Below are 16,451 nucleotides of genomic sequence, written 5' to 3'. Positions count from 1 at the left end.
TGATTAAAGTAAACTCACAGGAAGTGGAACAACACTCAGCATGACTGAGTCACAGAAGAGGAAACTGTGGAAACCACGGTGGTCCAGTTTTCTCTTATTCCAGGTAGCTGCAGGTCAGTGTGAACCACACAGCAGCTCATGTCAGCATCAGTGAAGGAGGGCGTTAAAAACTGATGCGGTCGGCAACTGCTGCGATCTGAGAGAAAGAATAGATGACAGCCACCATAAAGAAGTGACACTTTACTAATTACAGGAAGTAGATTCAAAGGCTCTCTGTGAGAAGCTCACAGTGAGAGACTTACAAGTACAGGAGGGAGCAGAGAGAGAAGAGAGGCACGATGGTTGAATTCAGATGGATTAAAATGTCTTTATTTCTGATGCTGGTGCTTCACTTTACAGGTGAGGATACACGTGACGTGTGTGTGACTGACAGACACATTCAAAAGATAATTTATCAATACGATTAATGGGACTTTATGACCTACCCTTCATTTAGGCAAGACAGTCAAGCAAAAGTGAATTTGATTAATTCTGGGAAACTAAAGATGAGGCATACTTGCAACATTATTGAATCTAAGATCTCAAACTAAAACTAGTCAATAGTCATATTTTTATTTCTCTTTATTGTTTGTGTGTTTGTCTCTTCTTCTCAGCTGCAGTGACTGGACAGTCTGTCTCCTTCTTCACTGTCAGAGTTTTACGTAAAGTCATTTTGCCTTGTGATGATATGATAGAAGGTCAGAATAAATGTGACAGCACAACATGGCTCTTCACTGGTTCAAAAAGCACATCAGCAGTAGAGCTGGTTACACATGGACAGATTGGTGAAAACGCCCAAGCTAAAGACAGACTGAGTGTTACAAAGAACTGTTCTCTGGTTATAAAGAATGTCACAGTCGATGATGCTGGTCATTACACCTGCAGACAGTACAAATCAAGAGGGGCACAAAGGTCTTCAGACTCTGTGGTTCATCTGTCTGTTGTCTCCAGTGAGTATTTACATCATCATGTTTTCAGATCAAACTGTGAAACATTACAATAATTATGATCACAGTGATGAAGTTCATTTGACTCTTGCTGTCTTTCTCTCACAATATCTCCATCTTCACCAGTGACTCAACATAAAGACACTGATAAGGTGACATTAACCTGCTCTGTGTCGACATATGAACCATGTAGACACACAGTGAAGTGGCTGTATGAGGGTAAAGAGGTGGATAAAGATAACCGAGATGTAACTACATCACAGCCTCTCTGCTCTGCCTCTGTGCGTGTTCTCACTTATCATCACATTTACAAGTCAGAGTTTAAATATCTGAAGTGTTCAGTGACTGATGGTGACAAAGAGCAGCAGCTGTTTCCCTTCAGACTTCAGTCATCAGGAAACAAACCAGGTGAGAATATGTTGATCTTCAAACTGATGTGAAGAATTACAGAAAATATTTGTTTATGTAAGAATCTGAAGTTTTAATGTTACATCACAACACAAGTTTTGTACTGAACAGTTTGTTGAGTTGTGTTTATCTGTTCAGGTGAGGAGACAACAACAACAACAACATCAACAACAACAACAACAACAAGTGATGATGCTTCAACAGAACTACCAGGTAGTGACTCAGCATTGTTATCTTCTTGTATAATCTCTCTCTCACATTAAGAACTTTGTTCTCTGACGTGATGTTTCTGCTCAAAACAAAAACAACAACAGCAATAACAGCAACAAATTCACCACCAACCAATGATGCTTCAACAAAACCAATAGGTAATGACTCAACATCTTTTATATCTGTCTGTTTGTACACTCTCTCTCTCTCTCCCTCCCTCTCTCTCTCTCTCCCTCTTGGACGCTATTCTTTACTCGTCACAAAAATCTAGAAAGTTAAATGCTGTTTTGCTGTTGCACTCACTAGTTCTTCTGTCGAGCTTTTAGCCACATATTGAATGCAACATGCAGTTGAAAGCTCTGATTTGAACTGAACAGGAAGTTGCTGCCAATATTCTTTAAATATTTTCATTTTGTTTCCAGATTGGTGGTGGCTCTTCATCATTCTGGCTGTGGTCTTAGTGGCACTTTTAATAATTGCTGCGAAAGTCGTCAGAAAGAAGAAAGCTGACGGTGAGAGCTCATCACTCTTTTTTTTTGACAAGATGTTTAAACAAAACTGCAGTTTCTCTGCGGAAGCTAAAGTCATTTCTGCTTTGTGTCTTTTCAGAGAACAAATCATGGATGGGGGACGATGTTGTGAGTTTAAAATTGTCCTTCTCTATAAATTTTGATTCTGTAGTAGCAGACATCTTCGATAGATGTGTTAAAAAAATTTAGGAACAAAATTTGCTAACTAAAATAGACCCTGCAATAAGTATATTTCCGAAAACCTATAACAAATAAAACACATAGTTAAAAACCAGGCAGCATATTAAAGGACTAGTGCATCAATAGCTGCATGTGCTCGCAGCAGTGCAGAGGACAGACTTTAAGACAGGGAGTTCATAAGCCTCACAGCTTCTGTAAAAGAAGCTGCACTTCAGCCTTGTTGTTCTGGTATTAAGGTTGTGCAGCCCTCTGCCTGAGAGGAGGGAGTGAACAGTTGGTGTGCTGGGTGGGTGGGGGTCCTTTATGCATACATGGCGCTCTGCTTCTGCACCCGCTGACAAAACTGTCCTCAGAGGAAAGGAGGCTGCTGGTGGTTATTTTTTGTGCAGATTCAACCACTTCCGTGTTGGCGGCCCATGCGAGGTCATTGGAGGTGTGCAGGCCCAGGTATTTAAAGGTTGAGCTGCTTAAATCTGCTGTGGAGTTTGATTTACCGACGTGAGTCATGATGATGTGCTGATGAAGTGGGATGAAGATCAACTTTCAAATCAATGAGTTACCTGTCAGTCTGTGTAACTTCAACTTTTCTCCTGGTTCACCAAACTGCAACAATAATATCCCATACTGGATATCCTCCTGTTTGATATATTCCCTCTGTCCGGACCAAACTAACTGAACTACAGGCGTGAAAACACCCTCAGATGAACTCAAACTGAGACATTTCAACATATAATGGTCTCTTTATTGCTCAGCAAGAGTTGGTCTCTGTCTGTCAACTTATATCCTGTGCACAAACTTACCGAAAGGAGGGAATGAATTGTATCTGGTGTGCAACCTGTAGCATATTTAACACTCATGTAGTTAAACATGGCCACAACATCTATACAGTTTACTGTTAGTGGCCACTACAGGCCTCCATACAATCTCGACACACTGGAGTTGTAGATTTGAAGATGTTTTTTACACTCACACTACCTGTCCCTGAATCTTGTGCAAGTGTGCTGCATATGTTGTATTGTGTGGCGTGCATTGAATGTAGGATGCTTTTTGACCAAACTGTGTTTATTCAGGGACTGGCCTCAACTCAGTCTGCTCCAGGAACCAGTCAGAGCACGGTGAGATCACACGTTACACCCTTACAGTGTAACAACCTCTGAAATATAACTGTTTACAGCCTGTGCAGTCTTGAGGGTGTGAGAATGTGCAGTTTAGAGGAAAAGGGAAGTCAGATGCACCAGAAAAGAACATGACTGTCAAACAAACAAACACAATAATTTGACACATCAGTTGAAAGTGACATAACATGACAGCCCTGAAAGGTAAGACAGGGTATAAATCTACTTCTTACTGAGCAGCCGTGTTGTCTTCTGTGTGAAGGCTTATCCTGAAGATGGTGTCCACTACGCCTCCGTCAACTACACTGATAGTAAAGCAAAGGTAAGTTTGCATTTTGTGACATTTATTGATGTACGGCTGGAAACATTAATGCTCCTCTGCACTCTTATCTTTGAAGGTGTTGTAGTATGTTGTCGTGGCTCTCATTCGTCCTGCTGTTGTATTTATATCGTGATTTTTTTCTGCCAGGTTCGAGGTAAAAACGATGATAAAGAAGAAGGCGGTGATGTGACCTACACAATGGTGAAAGCTTCCTCCGCTGATCCCAGCTGCCTGTACGCCACCGTCAAAAAATAAAACAAACCAGGCTCCTGTGATGAGATCGTTGTTAATCTCTTTTAATGCCTTTAATGATCATTCTCATGTTCAATAATTGTATAAAGCTTCTTATAGTGGGGGTGTAGTGGGTTAATGTGTGGCAGAATGTGAAAAGGAGAAGCAGTGACTCAGCATACTGTATATATGGGTGAATGCTTAAAATGTACATTTGCATAATATATGATACAGTTTGCTTGATGAACTGTTGTGCACTATATATATTTTTTTCATTATTGTTGCTACTTTGTTATTCAATATGCAATCAGTTGGATGTGTATGCGTTGAATATCCTGTTATTAAAGTATTCAAAGCAAAGTGAAAGGAGTTGGGATGAGACACGATTTATATTATAAATACATGAACGATGACAGTTGGAAATTAGCCTGTATGGTTAAATCTGGCACATTTAGACATTTAGCACTGGCACTCATGTTAATTCATGTACGTTGTACCTTTAAATAGAATGATCATGAAGATAAATCTAGCTCCTGTGGAAGAACTATCAAAAGAACGGTGTGAAAACACTCATGTAAACTTCTTACAAGTAAAAACTTTTAACAACAGTTCCGACTATTCAGGTCAAATGGCCTCTGTCAGTGTGATATTACTATATATTATACCAGTTGAATATTTTACTGGGGCAATTAGCAGCATTTTTATGTTGGTCTTGGTAAATCAACCTATATTTCATACTGTTGGGTGGTTTAATTTACTGAGTAACAATGTATTGTACATACACCTTATAGTTTTTCAAAATTAATCTGCAGAGTTTAATCCACAATTTACATTTATTTTTGAATGCAGAATGCATTTAATTTAATTTGCACGTAATGTAATCCTTTTTTAAAAGGCCTTATTGCAAATAGGTACAGTATTTAGTAAAACTTCTCTGTCACACGTAAATTGTCAATGGGCTTTTTTGGGTGCCTTTATTTTGAAAAACTGATTTTGGTACCGGAAGTGCCTGCCCCTTGACCCAGAATCGGTTTCCGTCGGTGTGATGTTGGAAGGATTGTAAATTTGGTGCTGATATATATATTTTTTTTACCTTCACAGTGGACAAAACACGACTATATTTTAAGAATCGTCTTTATTAAAACACGGGAGTGAATGAGAGCTGCTCGGTAAGTCTAAAAGACAAAGCGAGGAGAGAAAAGGGAACGTTAGTTAGCTGTTAGCTAACGTCTGTTCAGGTGTCAAATGTCCGCGACTGCAGCGGCTGTAAACAAGAAACATCTTAGCTAGTTACTGCTGTCACATTCTCCAGAGTATTTTTAACCTGCTGTTTGCGTTCTTATGCTGAAATATTAACAACAGGCCATAAAAATACTTTCATTTGTACCGTAACGTTAGCTTATAGCGTTTGTTTTCACCTGTCGTTAGATACGCTGATATCCTTGTTAGCATTAGCATTGAGCTAGCTCTGTGTTGGGAGCCAACCCCCCGGCTGTGCCTCTGGTTTGAGCTCATGTCTGCTTTGCCTCCTTCTGTATCAGATGTGACTCTGGCAGCCGTCGACCATGAGTAACAGCCACCCTCTGCGTCCACTGGCCTCCGTATCGGAGATCGACCACATCCACCTGCTGTCGGAGCAGTTGGGAGCCTTGGTGCTTGGAGAGGAGTACAGCGATGTCACCTTCATCGTGGAGGGAAAGCGCTTCCCGGCGCACCGGGTCATCTTGGCAGCTCGATGTCACTACTTCAGGTACATTTAAATGTCCATCAAGTGCATCCTGACACCTGTGTTTAGTCACCTTTGTCTTTGACAGATCCTTTGGTAAGCTACCTCCTCCTGTAAGCACTGGTCGTTCAGAGAGTTGTTGAATCCACATAACCAAATACAATTTGAAGCACAAATGCCAGACGTGTCTTTGTTCCAGCTTCTTAATTGTGAGGATTTGCAGATTTTCTTCATGTTATCAATTCCAATATCAATTAATCTGCTACATTTTTTCCCAATTTTCCACACTAATAGTTGAGTCCATAAAATGTCTGTGTAAAATGCGCATCACAATTTCCGAAAGCCTAAAGTGACGTGTGAATTTTGTTTCTTTTGCCCAGTAAACAGTCCAAAACCCAGACTTTTTGTCTGTTCCAATAAAAGAAAAATGAAAGCAACAGTTTTCCTCCAGTCAACCTTTCAATTAATCAACTAATCTTTGAAGCTCAAGTGAAATTACTAACCTCTGCTGTTTGTGTTGTATCTTACAGCAATTTTACAAAAGCACAATATTTGTGTTTTGCACTAACCAGGAGCATATAATCCTGGATGTGTGATTGACACAATTTTCTTACTTTGTCAGTTTTTGTTATGCGCTATATTCAGGATGTTGTTGGTGTGAGGCTGCAGGCAGCTGGTTCAGACATTTTAAAGCTCCACACTTGTAAGAGTCATACCTGTTGAAATTTTCTGTGGCGAAAGTGAATTGGAAAACATACTGTATGGTCTCCAACTTTCTTTAGGGCGCTTCTGTACGGTGGGATGAAAGAGTCCCAGCCCCAGGCGGAGGTGTGTCTCGAGGAGACGCGGGCCGAAGCCTTCTCGATGCTGCTACACTACCTGTACACGGGCCGGGCCAGCCTCAGCTCTGCCCGGGAAGAGGTGCTGCTGGACTTCCTGGGCCTGGCTCACCGCTACGGCCTCCAGCCGCTGGAGGACTCCACCTCCGAGTTCCTCCGCACCATCCTCCACACCAACAATGTCTGCCTGGTTTTCGATGTGGCCAGTCTGTACTCCCTGAGTGCGCTCAGTGCAGCCTGCTGTGCGTATATGGACAGACACGCACCTGAGGTGTTGAATTCTGACGGCTTCCTCACACTCTCCAAGGTAAGACTCTGCAGGATTGTAAGATGCTGTTTGAAGAGATTTAATGTGGATTTCATCTGGTTCATTCTTAACATTAGGCTAGCCTTCATTTCTTCATATATTGTGTAAATTGTTTGAATATTAGAACAATCTAGGAAGTGGATAACTCATGTGAGGCTTTGGTGGAACATGAACCTGAGATACAGTGGCCTCTAGTGGCAGGTAAATGATTTTACAAGACACTTGAACAGAGTTCAGCCTGAAAAGCAGGTGTGTCTGAAACCACAGGCACAGCATATGCCACTTGATGCAACTTTAGATCAAGTTTATCACACAGAAGCAATCCCATAATCTTTGAATTCCCAGGTAAAGATATTTATCTACTCCTTTAACTTTTTTTTCAAGCCCAAAGTAATGTCTTAAAAAAAATGTGTCTGGTCAACTTTTACCAGGTATTTAATTCATAGTGATATGAAATGCAGGAAAACAAGCAAACATACATCACAGATGCTGTATTTCCACTGCAAGGCTCACCTCCACTCAAGGTGCTTTTGTTACCAGATACTTTTCTTGAATTTTTGCAGGATTGTTTAGCTTACCATTATCACAATGCTAGTTGATTCTGAAACATTCAGCAAAAATGGACGAGATCACTTCATCTGCAACCAAAGCGAGGAACATCAAATCTACGTCAATGGACAATTTTTATAATTTTGTTTTAATTAATTTTCTGGGTTGAATTAAATAAAACTAAATAAGAAAAGTCCCTTTGTGCAAGTGACAGTTCTCTCTGACCAATCAGTGGTCTGCAGTGTTTTTAATCCCCCTTTTATCAGCTCAGCTCACTTGGAAACCGACTGAGGTGACGCAAAAAAAGTGCTAGGGACTACCAACAACTTTTGAAAGTGAAAACAAAATGAGTAGAGTTCAGCCAAGCTTGACAATACAGTGAAAATGGGGCATGAGAAGCTTTAGTCACTACATGTTTGCTATTTGGACTTCAACACCTGTTTGATTAAAACTCCTGTGTCTGCAGATTGCTCTGCTGACCGTGGTCAGACGGGACTCGTTTGCTGCCAGTGAAAAGGAGATCTTCCAGGCCTTGTCTCGTTGGTGCCGGCAGCACGTGGAGGGGACTGACACACAAGAAGTGATGGCAGCAGTGCGGCTGCCCCTCATGACCCTGACGGAAATGCTGAATGTGGTGCGACCATCCGGCCTGCTGAGCCCTGACGACCTGCTAGATGCCATCAAGACCCGCTCAGAGAGCCGCAACATGGATCTCAACTACCGTGGCATGCTCAGTCAGTGCTCTTACTTCTTCATCTGCTTTATGTTATAAGTACACTAATGTGTTTTTTAAAATTTTCAAGTGATCTGTCTATTTTATGTCTTATTTACATATACATCTCTTCTTCTCTCTCTGATTTCAGTCCCAGAGGAGAACATTGCCACCATGAAGTACGGAGCTCAGGTGGTGAAAGGGGAGCTCAAGTCTGCGCTGCTGGACGGAGACACCCAGAACTACGACCTGGATCACGGGTTCTCCAGACATCCCATTGAGGATGACTGCAGGGCTGGGATCCAGGTCAAACTGGGCCAGGCCTCCATCGTCAACCACATCCGCCTGCTGCTGTGGGACAGGGACAGCCGGTAAGACATGCTGGTCTCATCCTGGCAAAATGAACGCACAAACAGTTCCATACATCAGATTGTTTGTGGTGAATATTGGAATGAATACTCAGGTTGAATTTATTGTTAAATAAGTTGATTTACTGCACGGATATCTAGTTTTTGCTGGTTCTAACAAACTGTGTGGGCAGGCTGATGAAAGGTTTATCTGAATGCGGTTTTTTGTGTCTGGGTGTCTGTTTGTAATGGTATTTGTGTGTCAGCATGTTCCAAAAAACCACCGCAGCAAAGAACATTTTGTGACTACATGAACAACTTTTTATTATCTAGAAAATGATTTTATGTACTTAAGACACTTATTTCACAACCTGCAGCCAATTAGAACTGAGTATTCACCCAGACCATGATGTGAACTGTCTTTATATGATAGCGATGACGAACTGAGTCGCAGCTCGTGTACTGATTTAACTTGTCATTTTTGATTATTTTAGGTCCTACTCCTACTACATCGAGGTTTCTATGGATGAGCTGGACTGGGTGCGTGTAGTGGATCATTCCAAGTATCTCTGCCGCTCTTGGCAGAATTTGTACTTCACACCACGGGTTTGCAGGTAAATCAAACAGTTTGACTCCAGGGTGATTTAAACTGACAGGCCAAAATTGTTGTGGACAGGTTGACTTTGTAGCATTTTATTCACCCTGACTATTTACAAGAAGACCAGGGCTTGTCAATATGAAACACTTGAACTCACAGTAGTATAACATCTGCTGGTGCTCAGTCATTTTGCCAGACTGGAGATTTCGATGGCAAAATGAGTCAAAACAAATCTGATTCAATCTCTGTAATTTTTGCCAAGCACAAAAGCTCTGTTCTCTTTGTCATAACTTGCCATAACTCGGTGTACATAGCCATTACAGTGTGTTGTGAGGTTGTTGTCTGTAGTTGATTTGGATTATATGCTCAGTGTTTACAAACCACACTGATGTCTTGGCAGAGGACGGAGAAGCATATTTTAAAGGGTTCCAGCTCAGTACTTTTTGAGATGCTGGAGACTCATTGGTATTGGAAGAGATTTGGAATAACGTGGGCATGCCTGGTTTGCGATAAGCGTGTGTAAACATCCAAACAGATGTTGGGAGATGTGACTCAAGCTTCCCCTAAGGAATGGTGCTGCACCATCATACAGACACAACCAATTTAACTCTCAAAGAACTCTGAGATGCAATCTCTAATGCAGGATCTTGAAACAATATGTGTTAGGTATGCCTACCTAGAAGTAGCACAGTCTAATTATGGCTGCTTCTAACTATTATTTTCATCCTCAATTAATCTCTCCATTATTTTCATGATTAAACAATAAATCACTTAGTCTATAAACTGTCAAAAACCTTGAATAAATGCTCATCACAACTGGCTGAAGCCGAAAAACTCTTCATCTACTGTCGTGAATGACAAATAAAAGAAGAAAATCCTCACATTAATTATCGTGATGCTTGGCAAATAATGTTCTTTTGATCAATTTATCAACTAATTGGTGTTGCTTTAAGTCCGATACACAATCCTGCAATGAATCATTCCTTCATGAAGAAGTATTGTTCAGTTTTGGTTGAAACTGAAGCTTGTAGAAGTGATCATTTAACTGGAGGATTAGTTGGAGGCGGCAGCTTGAAACACTGTTGTATGACAAGTATTTATTATTTTGTCCACCCCATTTTTTAGAAGCAGGAGCACCTCTTTGTATGCATTACATTTTTTTCATTGTAAAATACAATGTGCCTCCCTGGAAACAAAAAGTAAAGGGTGTAGAAATGTAAAAGGTACGGAGAGACCAGTGTGAAAGCAACAATAAAAACAAAAGACAGTAAAATCCAAAAAGCAATATTTAAAGCGGAAAAGGAAATATAAAAACAAAGGCTGTCCAAGTTAACGCGATGATTCAATTCCTCTTAACAGGGTTAATTTTTTTGACATGCATGTTATGACCCTCGGCCCACTACGTAGTTTGAGAAATCAGGAAGCAATGCAGCAGTAATGTTGTGGATGGCAAGCAGAAACAAACCTCCTTGAGCAGAAATGGATAAAGGAAGGGGTTTTTTGAATAGCAAGTTCAGCTTCAAAGCTCTGTCAGATGGTTCTCTTTCCAAGAACATATTTATTTGCATTTACTTTCAATGTGAACTGAATTACCACCAGAGTACATTGAGTCTCAAATACCACTTCCTGGCCAAGCACAGAGCTGATGCAAAGAGACTTCCTCCCCTCCCAGAGGCAGATCATGCTGGATAGTTTGCAACAGAGGTGCCGGGACAACTTTACATGCGACAGTGTTTCAACAGCGAAAGCTAAATGGATGGCTACAGCCTGCAGGCTGGTTAACATTTTTTAGTTAACCTTTACACGTGTAAAGTTGGACACTACATTGTGTTAGTATTACTGAGGAATGTTACATTCATTTCAGTATGCCCATCTGTTGTTGCTTGTTGGGCTTCAGTTCTCCATATTATCTTTTCAGCACATGCAGTACCTTTGAGGTTATTGTGGAGAATATTCTGGACAATATCAGCCATTGTTTTGCATAGTTGCAATTATACATAACATACATTTGCAGGCAGATTTGTCCACTACCATGTTGATAAGAGTATTAAAAACTTGATGTGTGATTAATTTGCGTTTAATCTGGAATTAACTATGACAATCAACAACTGAATATTTTCATCAATTGACGGCCCTAATAAAAACTTAAAAGAGGTTGCGATAATCCTTACAGGAAAAAATTCTATTTTCTTTATCCTGACTTTAAGGACCTCTGCTCTATGTAGCCTATCATATAGCCTCTATCAGGGTTTTTGATGAAGGTTTGTACCTTAATGTCAGTTTTCTCCTGATAGGATGACTTTCATTTGGATTTCCTTTCATCTTTGTGTCTCAGGTATGTGCGGATAGTTGGAACACACAACACAGTCAACAAGGTCTTCCACCTCGTGGCGTTTGAATGCATGTTCACCCACCGCTCATATACCCTGGAGAACGGACTTTTGGGTAAGTTACAGACACTGACCAGAAACAAAGGTTGCACTTATCTTTTGATGTTATAGGTTGAAGTTTGGGATTTAGGGGTTTTTGCCTGTTCTATGTTTAACTCTGATGGAATGCAGTCAGCTAGATCCCTTGCACCGATCATAGCGTAACAAATCTATAACCCTCAATCTAATGTCTTCAGTTCCAAGTGAGAATGTGGCGACCATCGCATCATGTGCCAGCGTCATTGAGGGTGTGAGCCGAAGCAGAAATGCTTTACTCAACGGCGATACGCGCAACTACGACTGGGACTCTGGCTACACCTGCCATCAGCTGGGCTCTGGAGCAATCGTCATCCAGCTGGCTCAGCCCTACTCCATCAGTTCCTTGAGGTACATCTGGACACACCATTTACTCTGGGAACAGGAAACTGGGCTCTGAAATATAGAAATGTCAACATCTGGTGAAGTCATTGTATGATCTGTTCTCATGATTCAAACAATAATTTGTCCCTCACTCAGCTGATACTCAGCAGTTTCACAACTGAAAAGAACAATGGGAACATTTTTTCATCTGTTGTATTTTATTTGTATTTTTTTCTAATCAGGTGAACACTGAATTTTATCTTGAATTGTTTCTTGATTGCAGACCAGGACCACGTCATCTGTAGAAGTGAAGAGTCATTTTTAATCTCAGTCTGAATTTAAACCAAAACAAGCAAATAAAGTTTATTATGCCTTTTCGTCTACATATTCAGGCTGCTGCTGTGGGACTGTGACGAGCGCTCCTACAGTTATTACATTGAAGTCTCCAGCAACCAGCAGCAGTGGACGAAGGTGGTCGACCGAACCAGGGTGGCCTGTCGGTGAGGCTCCCATTTTCTCCTCTGTCACTTCTTGTAACACTGTTAACTGTTACCTGAATTTCTTGAACACAGATGTCAGAATAATATGTCAAACATGGGATGTAGGCATCATAAATACCGTCACACTCATATCTAAAGAAATGTGAGGTACATACTAAATGTGTTAAAGACTGAAATCTATGGAGAACATGTTTCCTCTGATGACATTAGATACAACATTGACAGGGGCTTCAAAGTGACAGTAGTTCTGGTATAAAAACAGCACATTATTGTGTGGTAACAGTTAAGAATTGCATCTCTTGGTTAGAATTTAACAGAGGAGCATCACTACACACATCCCATTTTAAGGGAATCATGTCAGAAAATCACTTCCTCAAAGTGAGAGGATTAAAAATACTTGGTTATAGTTCAAACACTGCTGACTAAGTCTTTTTGGCAGATATACTCTTAAGTAGCTGTGGTTTCTGTAGCTAGTCAGACTGACTGAAGAAGTGCAGGCTTAATGTTTCCCTATAAAGTCTATGAAGAATAATCAGGGCCCTCTCAGGAAACCATAATCATAATAAACAAAGATTCTGTCAACAAAAACATGTGTAAACAGAGATACCATCAGGATGTAATTTTATTTATTTTTTTACCGCTCTCTCTTACAGCTCATGGCAGACATTGAAGTTTGATAAGCAGCCGGCTTCCTTCATCCGAATTGTCGGGACTCACAACACTGCTAATGAGGTGAAAACACTATTTATAATGGTCATCAGTCTTTCATCTATGTTTTTTTTTGATACTGTAGGAAACAGAAAATCATAAATGTGTTGGTGGCCCCTTTTTAAATTATACTAAATTACACATCAGTGACAAACATTTTTAATATCCAACTGGATTACTAGAAGAATAATAGTATCTGTATTTATGTAAGCTGGCTGTTACCATCGCAAGTGGTAAGTCAGCCACAAAACAACTTAAAGGAACAGTTCACCCATGATCAAATCAATTATTTTCCCTCCTAACTGTAGTGTGAATGATCAATCTACATTATTTTGGCGCGAGTCTCCAAAATTTTAACTGCCCTCTTCGAATTTAATGGAACTAGATGGAAGTCGGTTTGTGGTGCTCAGAGCAACAAAAAATACATTTGAAAAACTCAACAGCAGTGTCTCTTTCCAGAAATCATGACCTGGTTACACAAGATAATTCACAGACCTTGTTGTGGGCAGTTTCATGTAGGAACTATTTTCTCTCTGTATCATCGAACAGAAGGACACATATCTATGGACAACAGGCTAGCTAACATTACAGCTCAGCCTAGATTTTAGCCATTAAAGTTCACATCCTGCACTGTCACGCAGGAGTCTGTTGTCCATGAGTAGATTTACTTATCCTTCTGCACAGTTGTATGGTGTTCCTCAATAATAATTCCAAAATGAACCTGCTGGCAAATAGGTCTGTGGATTATCTTGAGTTGCTGGTTCATGATTTTCTGTAAAGAGACATTGCTGTTGACTTTTTCAAATGTATTTTTTATTTGGTGCTCTGAGCACCTCATGCTGAGTGTCTTCTAGTTCCATTTCAGCGAAGGCTGACATCTCTACTTTCACTGTAAACAGTGCTGTGTGTTTGATGGTGATTTCTCTGGTTAAGTGTTTGTCTCCGATCTCTCTTCAGGTGTTCCACTGTGTTCACTTTGAGTGTCCGGCCCAGCTGGACACAGAGGTTAATGAAGGCAGCCCCGGTCTGGACTCCTCTGATTCTGGGACCACCTCCCAGCAGCCGCGACCCCAGCGACCTTCACGCACACATAGCCTGCTACCCTCCCAGCCCTCCTCCTCCTCATCGTCGTCCTCACAGTCCCATCATTAAGAGCCCCCTTCACCCTCTTATTGGAAGGTGTTGAGAGGAGGAGAGACCTCCAAATGCCATTTTGCACAGCCTTCATCATCCAGACTGCACTGCTACAACGCTGCTAAAGGCGATAGGCTCATTGTCATAACTCATGGTTCGTCTGTCATAAGTGCAACATTAGGGACTGGTATATCTGTAGCAGCAGTATTTTTAGGGCTCCAGTCTTCCCGGTATGAAATAGAAAGTTAGGTATGACATCCACTGGCTGATACATTTTTGTGAAGGTACTTTTTAGCTACTAAGACTCAAGTGTTTTCCTTCAAAGTCATCAAAGTGGAATATTTACTTCTCCAAAGAAGAGGCACACACTGAACTGTGGTTATACTGTACCACCAAAGAGCAGTAAGACCAGGGTGGGGAGCGGGGGGGTTGCTATCCGAATTTTACGAGTTAATATTTCCAAAAGAGATGGATTTTATCCTTAAACAAGATATTTTTTTAAGAAACTCTCTTAAAACGGCTCTACTCACTTTTCATACCATCGAGCTAACAGAGTAGCAGTCAGGTATTTTTCAAAGTTAGGATTTAAATTCTTCAAACGGTTGCCAAAGCTGCTGAGCGAATGCATTCTGTGGTATTTGTATGCAACTTGCACTTAATCCAATTATGCATTTGCATATGAAGTAATAGCTGTTGAGTATTTGTTAACAGGCTTTCACACCCGAAACCAAAACCTGTGGTTCTTATCTGGTGTGACTTTTTGATAGTTGAAATTCATACCTCAAGACAAACCTCACTAAAGCTAAACTTAGGTCGAATTAAGTGTCTTAATTTAAGTCTTTTAAGCACTTGAATAGCTTAGCACAAATGATTTGGGGAATCAATTAGGTTGTCAAAATCGGGGCTGAGGGGCTCGGACCAAATTATGAATGCACTAGGGCTGCTAGTTTATATAAAGTAGATTAATGAGCAGCTGCTATTGGCACTTTATTTTACTCTAGTACACAGAAATAAAGATTGCAGCTTGGGTCCTCTGACTGAAGTACAGTACTGAAGTGCTGGGTTGGGTAACTTTCTGTTTTTATGTTAATTTAAAACTTCCTGGCTCTTGAATCTTGTCAGGTTTGAGCTGTTTTTTGTGTGTTTTTGGAGTTCTTGTTTTTAAATTAAGCTATCAGTGCTGTGGTTCCTGTTTGTTTCCTTTGTGTCCTGATGTTGCACTTTTGAGTTGTTTGTCTTGAAAAACTCCTTTAGTTCAAAACCTTTTATTTGATGTTAATTAACCTCAAATACCTAACTACCCTGGGTGACCTGTTGATGTTTCTATAAGCATTCTTAAGTCATCCATATTTTAGAAGATTACCCATAGTTGGATAAAGTCTTCCTTAATAACTAACCATAGAACTGAAATAGGGCTTTGTTCAAGTTACATTGTAATGTAGAAAACACTCCCCATCCCCCATCTACCTTTATGTACGTGTATAGTTTTACTTATATATATATTATCTTAGTTTTGACCATTGACGTGTGATTGCATTTCACTGCCTCTTGTTCAATACATTGCCTGTCAAAAATGTGATTATGGAAACAGCGGACATTGTTTATTAATGTTCATTGCTCTGAGGGGGTCACGCCCAACTGCTTGCCTGAATCACTGCTGTTAAACACAGTGGAGGTCTTTGATACAAGCAATACAGTGATCTCTATCTTCTGTTCAGTCCAGAGAGCCTCTGTTACAGACCAGCGCTGGTGATTGATCAGTCAACATTTATTCATCGTGCTCCAGGTGCTGATGCACCATTGGCTCCTTACAAAATGTTGATGTTTTGCTGAAGGAGCTGTTTTATTGTCATGAAACATTTAAAAACACCTCATTTTGAATCTCTGGTAGCATTTTGTCTCATTTCTGTTGTGCAAACACTTGCCTTGTTTCTCTGTGTGTAGGAACAGTATCAAGGGGTTTTAACCAGAGCAGTGGGACTGAAAAGATTTAGAAGCTAATGGGCATTATATGGAAATGGTCACACTTCAGTTAAGTTTTTGGGTTATATTGTCTCTAATATAATCATTTATCATAGGCAGAATGGTTTGAGCCTCCAGGTTAACCATGTGGTGCTAGTGGTACTTGGTCTAATTGCAAATATTATCAGGTAATCGCATATCTGACACTAAAGGCACAATAGATGGAGCATAATGAGGGGACTTGAGGCGTCACCTGTATTTTTACCTAATATTTGACACTCTGCCCTGAAGTAGGGCA

General features: G+C 40.6%; 2 protein-coding genes and 1 long non-coding RNA gene across 4 annotated transcripts in view; 2 read left to right on the top strand and 1 right to left on the bottom strand.

Moving 5' to 3' along the window:
• Positions 1 to 4,348, top strand: part of LOC115574676 (uncharacterized) — a 31,433-nt gene extending 27,085 nt beyond the window's left edge. Inside the window, exons 1-10 of one of the 2 annotated variants that reach the window (XM_030406353.1) lie at positions 278 to 399; positions 654 to 989; positions 1,113 to 1,394; positions 1,533 to 1,607; positions 1,709 to 1,762; positions 2,027 to 2,116; positions 2,214 to 2,242; positions 3,385 to 3,429; positions 3,692 to 3,751; positions 3,899 to 4,348. In XM_030406353.1, coding sequence (XP_030262213.1) covers positions 339 to 399; positions 654 to 989; positions 1,113 to 1,394; positions 1,533 to 1,607; positions 1,709 to 1,762; positions 2,027 to 2,116; positions 2,214 to 2,242; positions 3,385 to 3,429; positions 3,692 to 3,751; positions 3,899 to 4,006 — 1,140 coding nt within the window. In that variant the 5' untranslated portion in view covers positions 278 to 338 and the 3' untranslated portion in view covers positions 4,007 to 4,348. Of the gene's footprint in view, positions 1 to 277; positions 400 to 653; positions 990 to 1,112; positions 1,395 to 1,532; positions 1,608 to 1,708; positions 1,763 to 2,026; positions 2,117 to 2,213; positions 2,243 to 3,384; positions 3,430 to 3,691; positions 3,752 to 3,898 lie in introns of those variants that run through there. The other variant, XM_030406352.1, reaches the window with a different exon arrangement.
• Positions 4,349 to 4,988: 640 nt separating this feature from the next.
• Positions 4,989 to 16,072, top strand: btbd9 (BTB (POZ) domain containing 9). Its single transcript, XM_030405622.1, has 11 exons — positions 4,989 to 5,151; positions 5,524 to 5,732; positions 6,491 to 6,854; positions 7,870 to 8,137; positions 8,267 to 8,486; positions 8,957 to 9,076; positions 11,396 to 11,505; positions 11,687 to 11,876; positions 12,242 to 12,349; positions 13,003 to 13,081; positions 14,015 to 16,072. Exons 2-11 carry the CDS (start codon positions 5,548 to 5,550, stop codon positions 14,207 to 14,209), a joined length of 1,839 nt encoding a protein of 612 aa, XP_030261482.1. The 5' UTR covers positions 4,989 to 5,151; positions 5,524 to 5,547; the 3' UTR covers positions 14,210 to 16,072.
• LOC115574234 (uncharacterized) lies at positions 5,101 to 5,536 on the bottom strand. The gene is made up of 2 exons (XR_003982451.1): positions 5,401 to 5,536; positions 5,101 to 5,246 (listed from the first exon to the last, which is right to left on the bottom strand). It is a non-coding gene; the product is annotated as an uncharacterized LOC115574234 (long non-coding RNA).
• Positions 16,073 to 16,451: the final 379 nt, after the last annotated feature.

The sequence above is a fragment of the Sparus aurata genome, chromosome 22 (genome assembly GCF_900880675.1).
Source record: "Sparus aurata chromosome 22, fSpaAur1.1, whole genome shotgun sequence".
Classification (NCBI taxonomy): Eukaryota; Metazoa; Chordata; class Actinopteri; order Spariformes; family Sparidae; genus Sparus; species Sparus aurata.
Note: the sequence above shows the minus strand (reverse complement) of the source record. Positions and strands in the feature narration are given on the sequence as shown.

Excerpts from the sequence above, each read along its gene's own strand:
- btbd9 (XM_030405622.1), top strand. The coding sequence starts at position 5,548 with ATGAGTAACAGCCACCCTCTGCGTCCACTGGCCTCCGTATCGGAGATC. Across the intron at positions 9,077-11,395 it reads TTCACACCACGGGTTTGCAG|GTATGTGCGGATAGTTGGAA; the intron begins GTAAATCAAACA and ends TTTGTGTCTCAG. Across the intron at positions 11,877-12,241 it reads TACTCCATCAGTTCCTTGAG|GCTGCTGCTGTGGGACTGTG; the intron begins GTACATCTGGAC and ends CTACATATTCAG.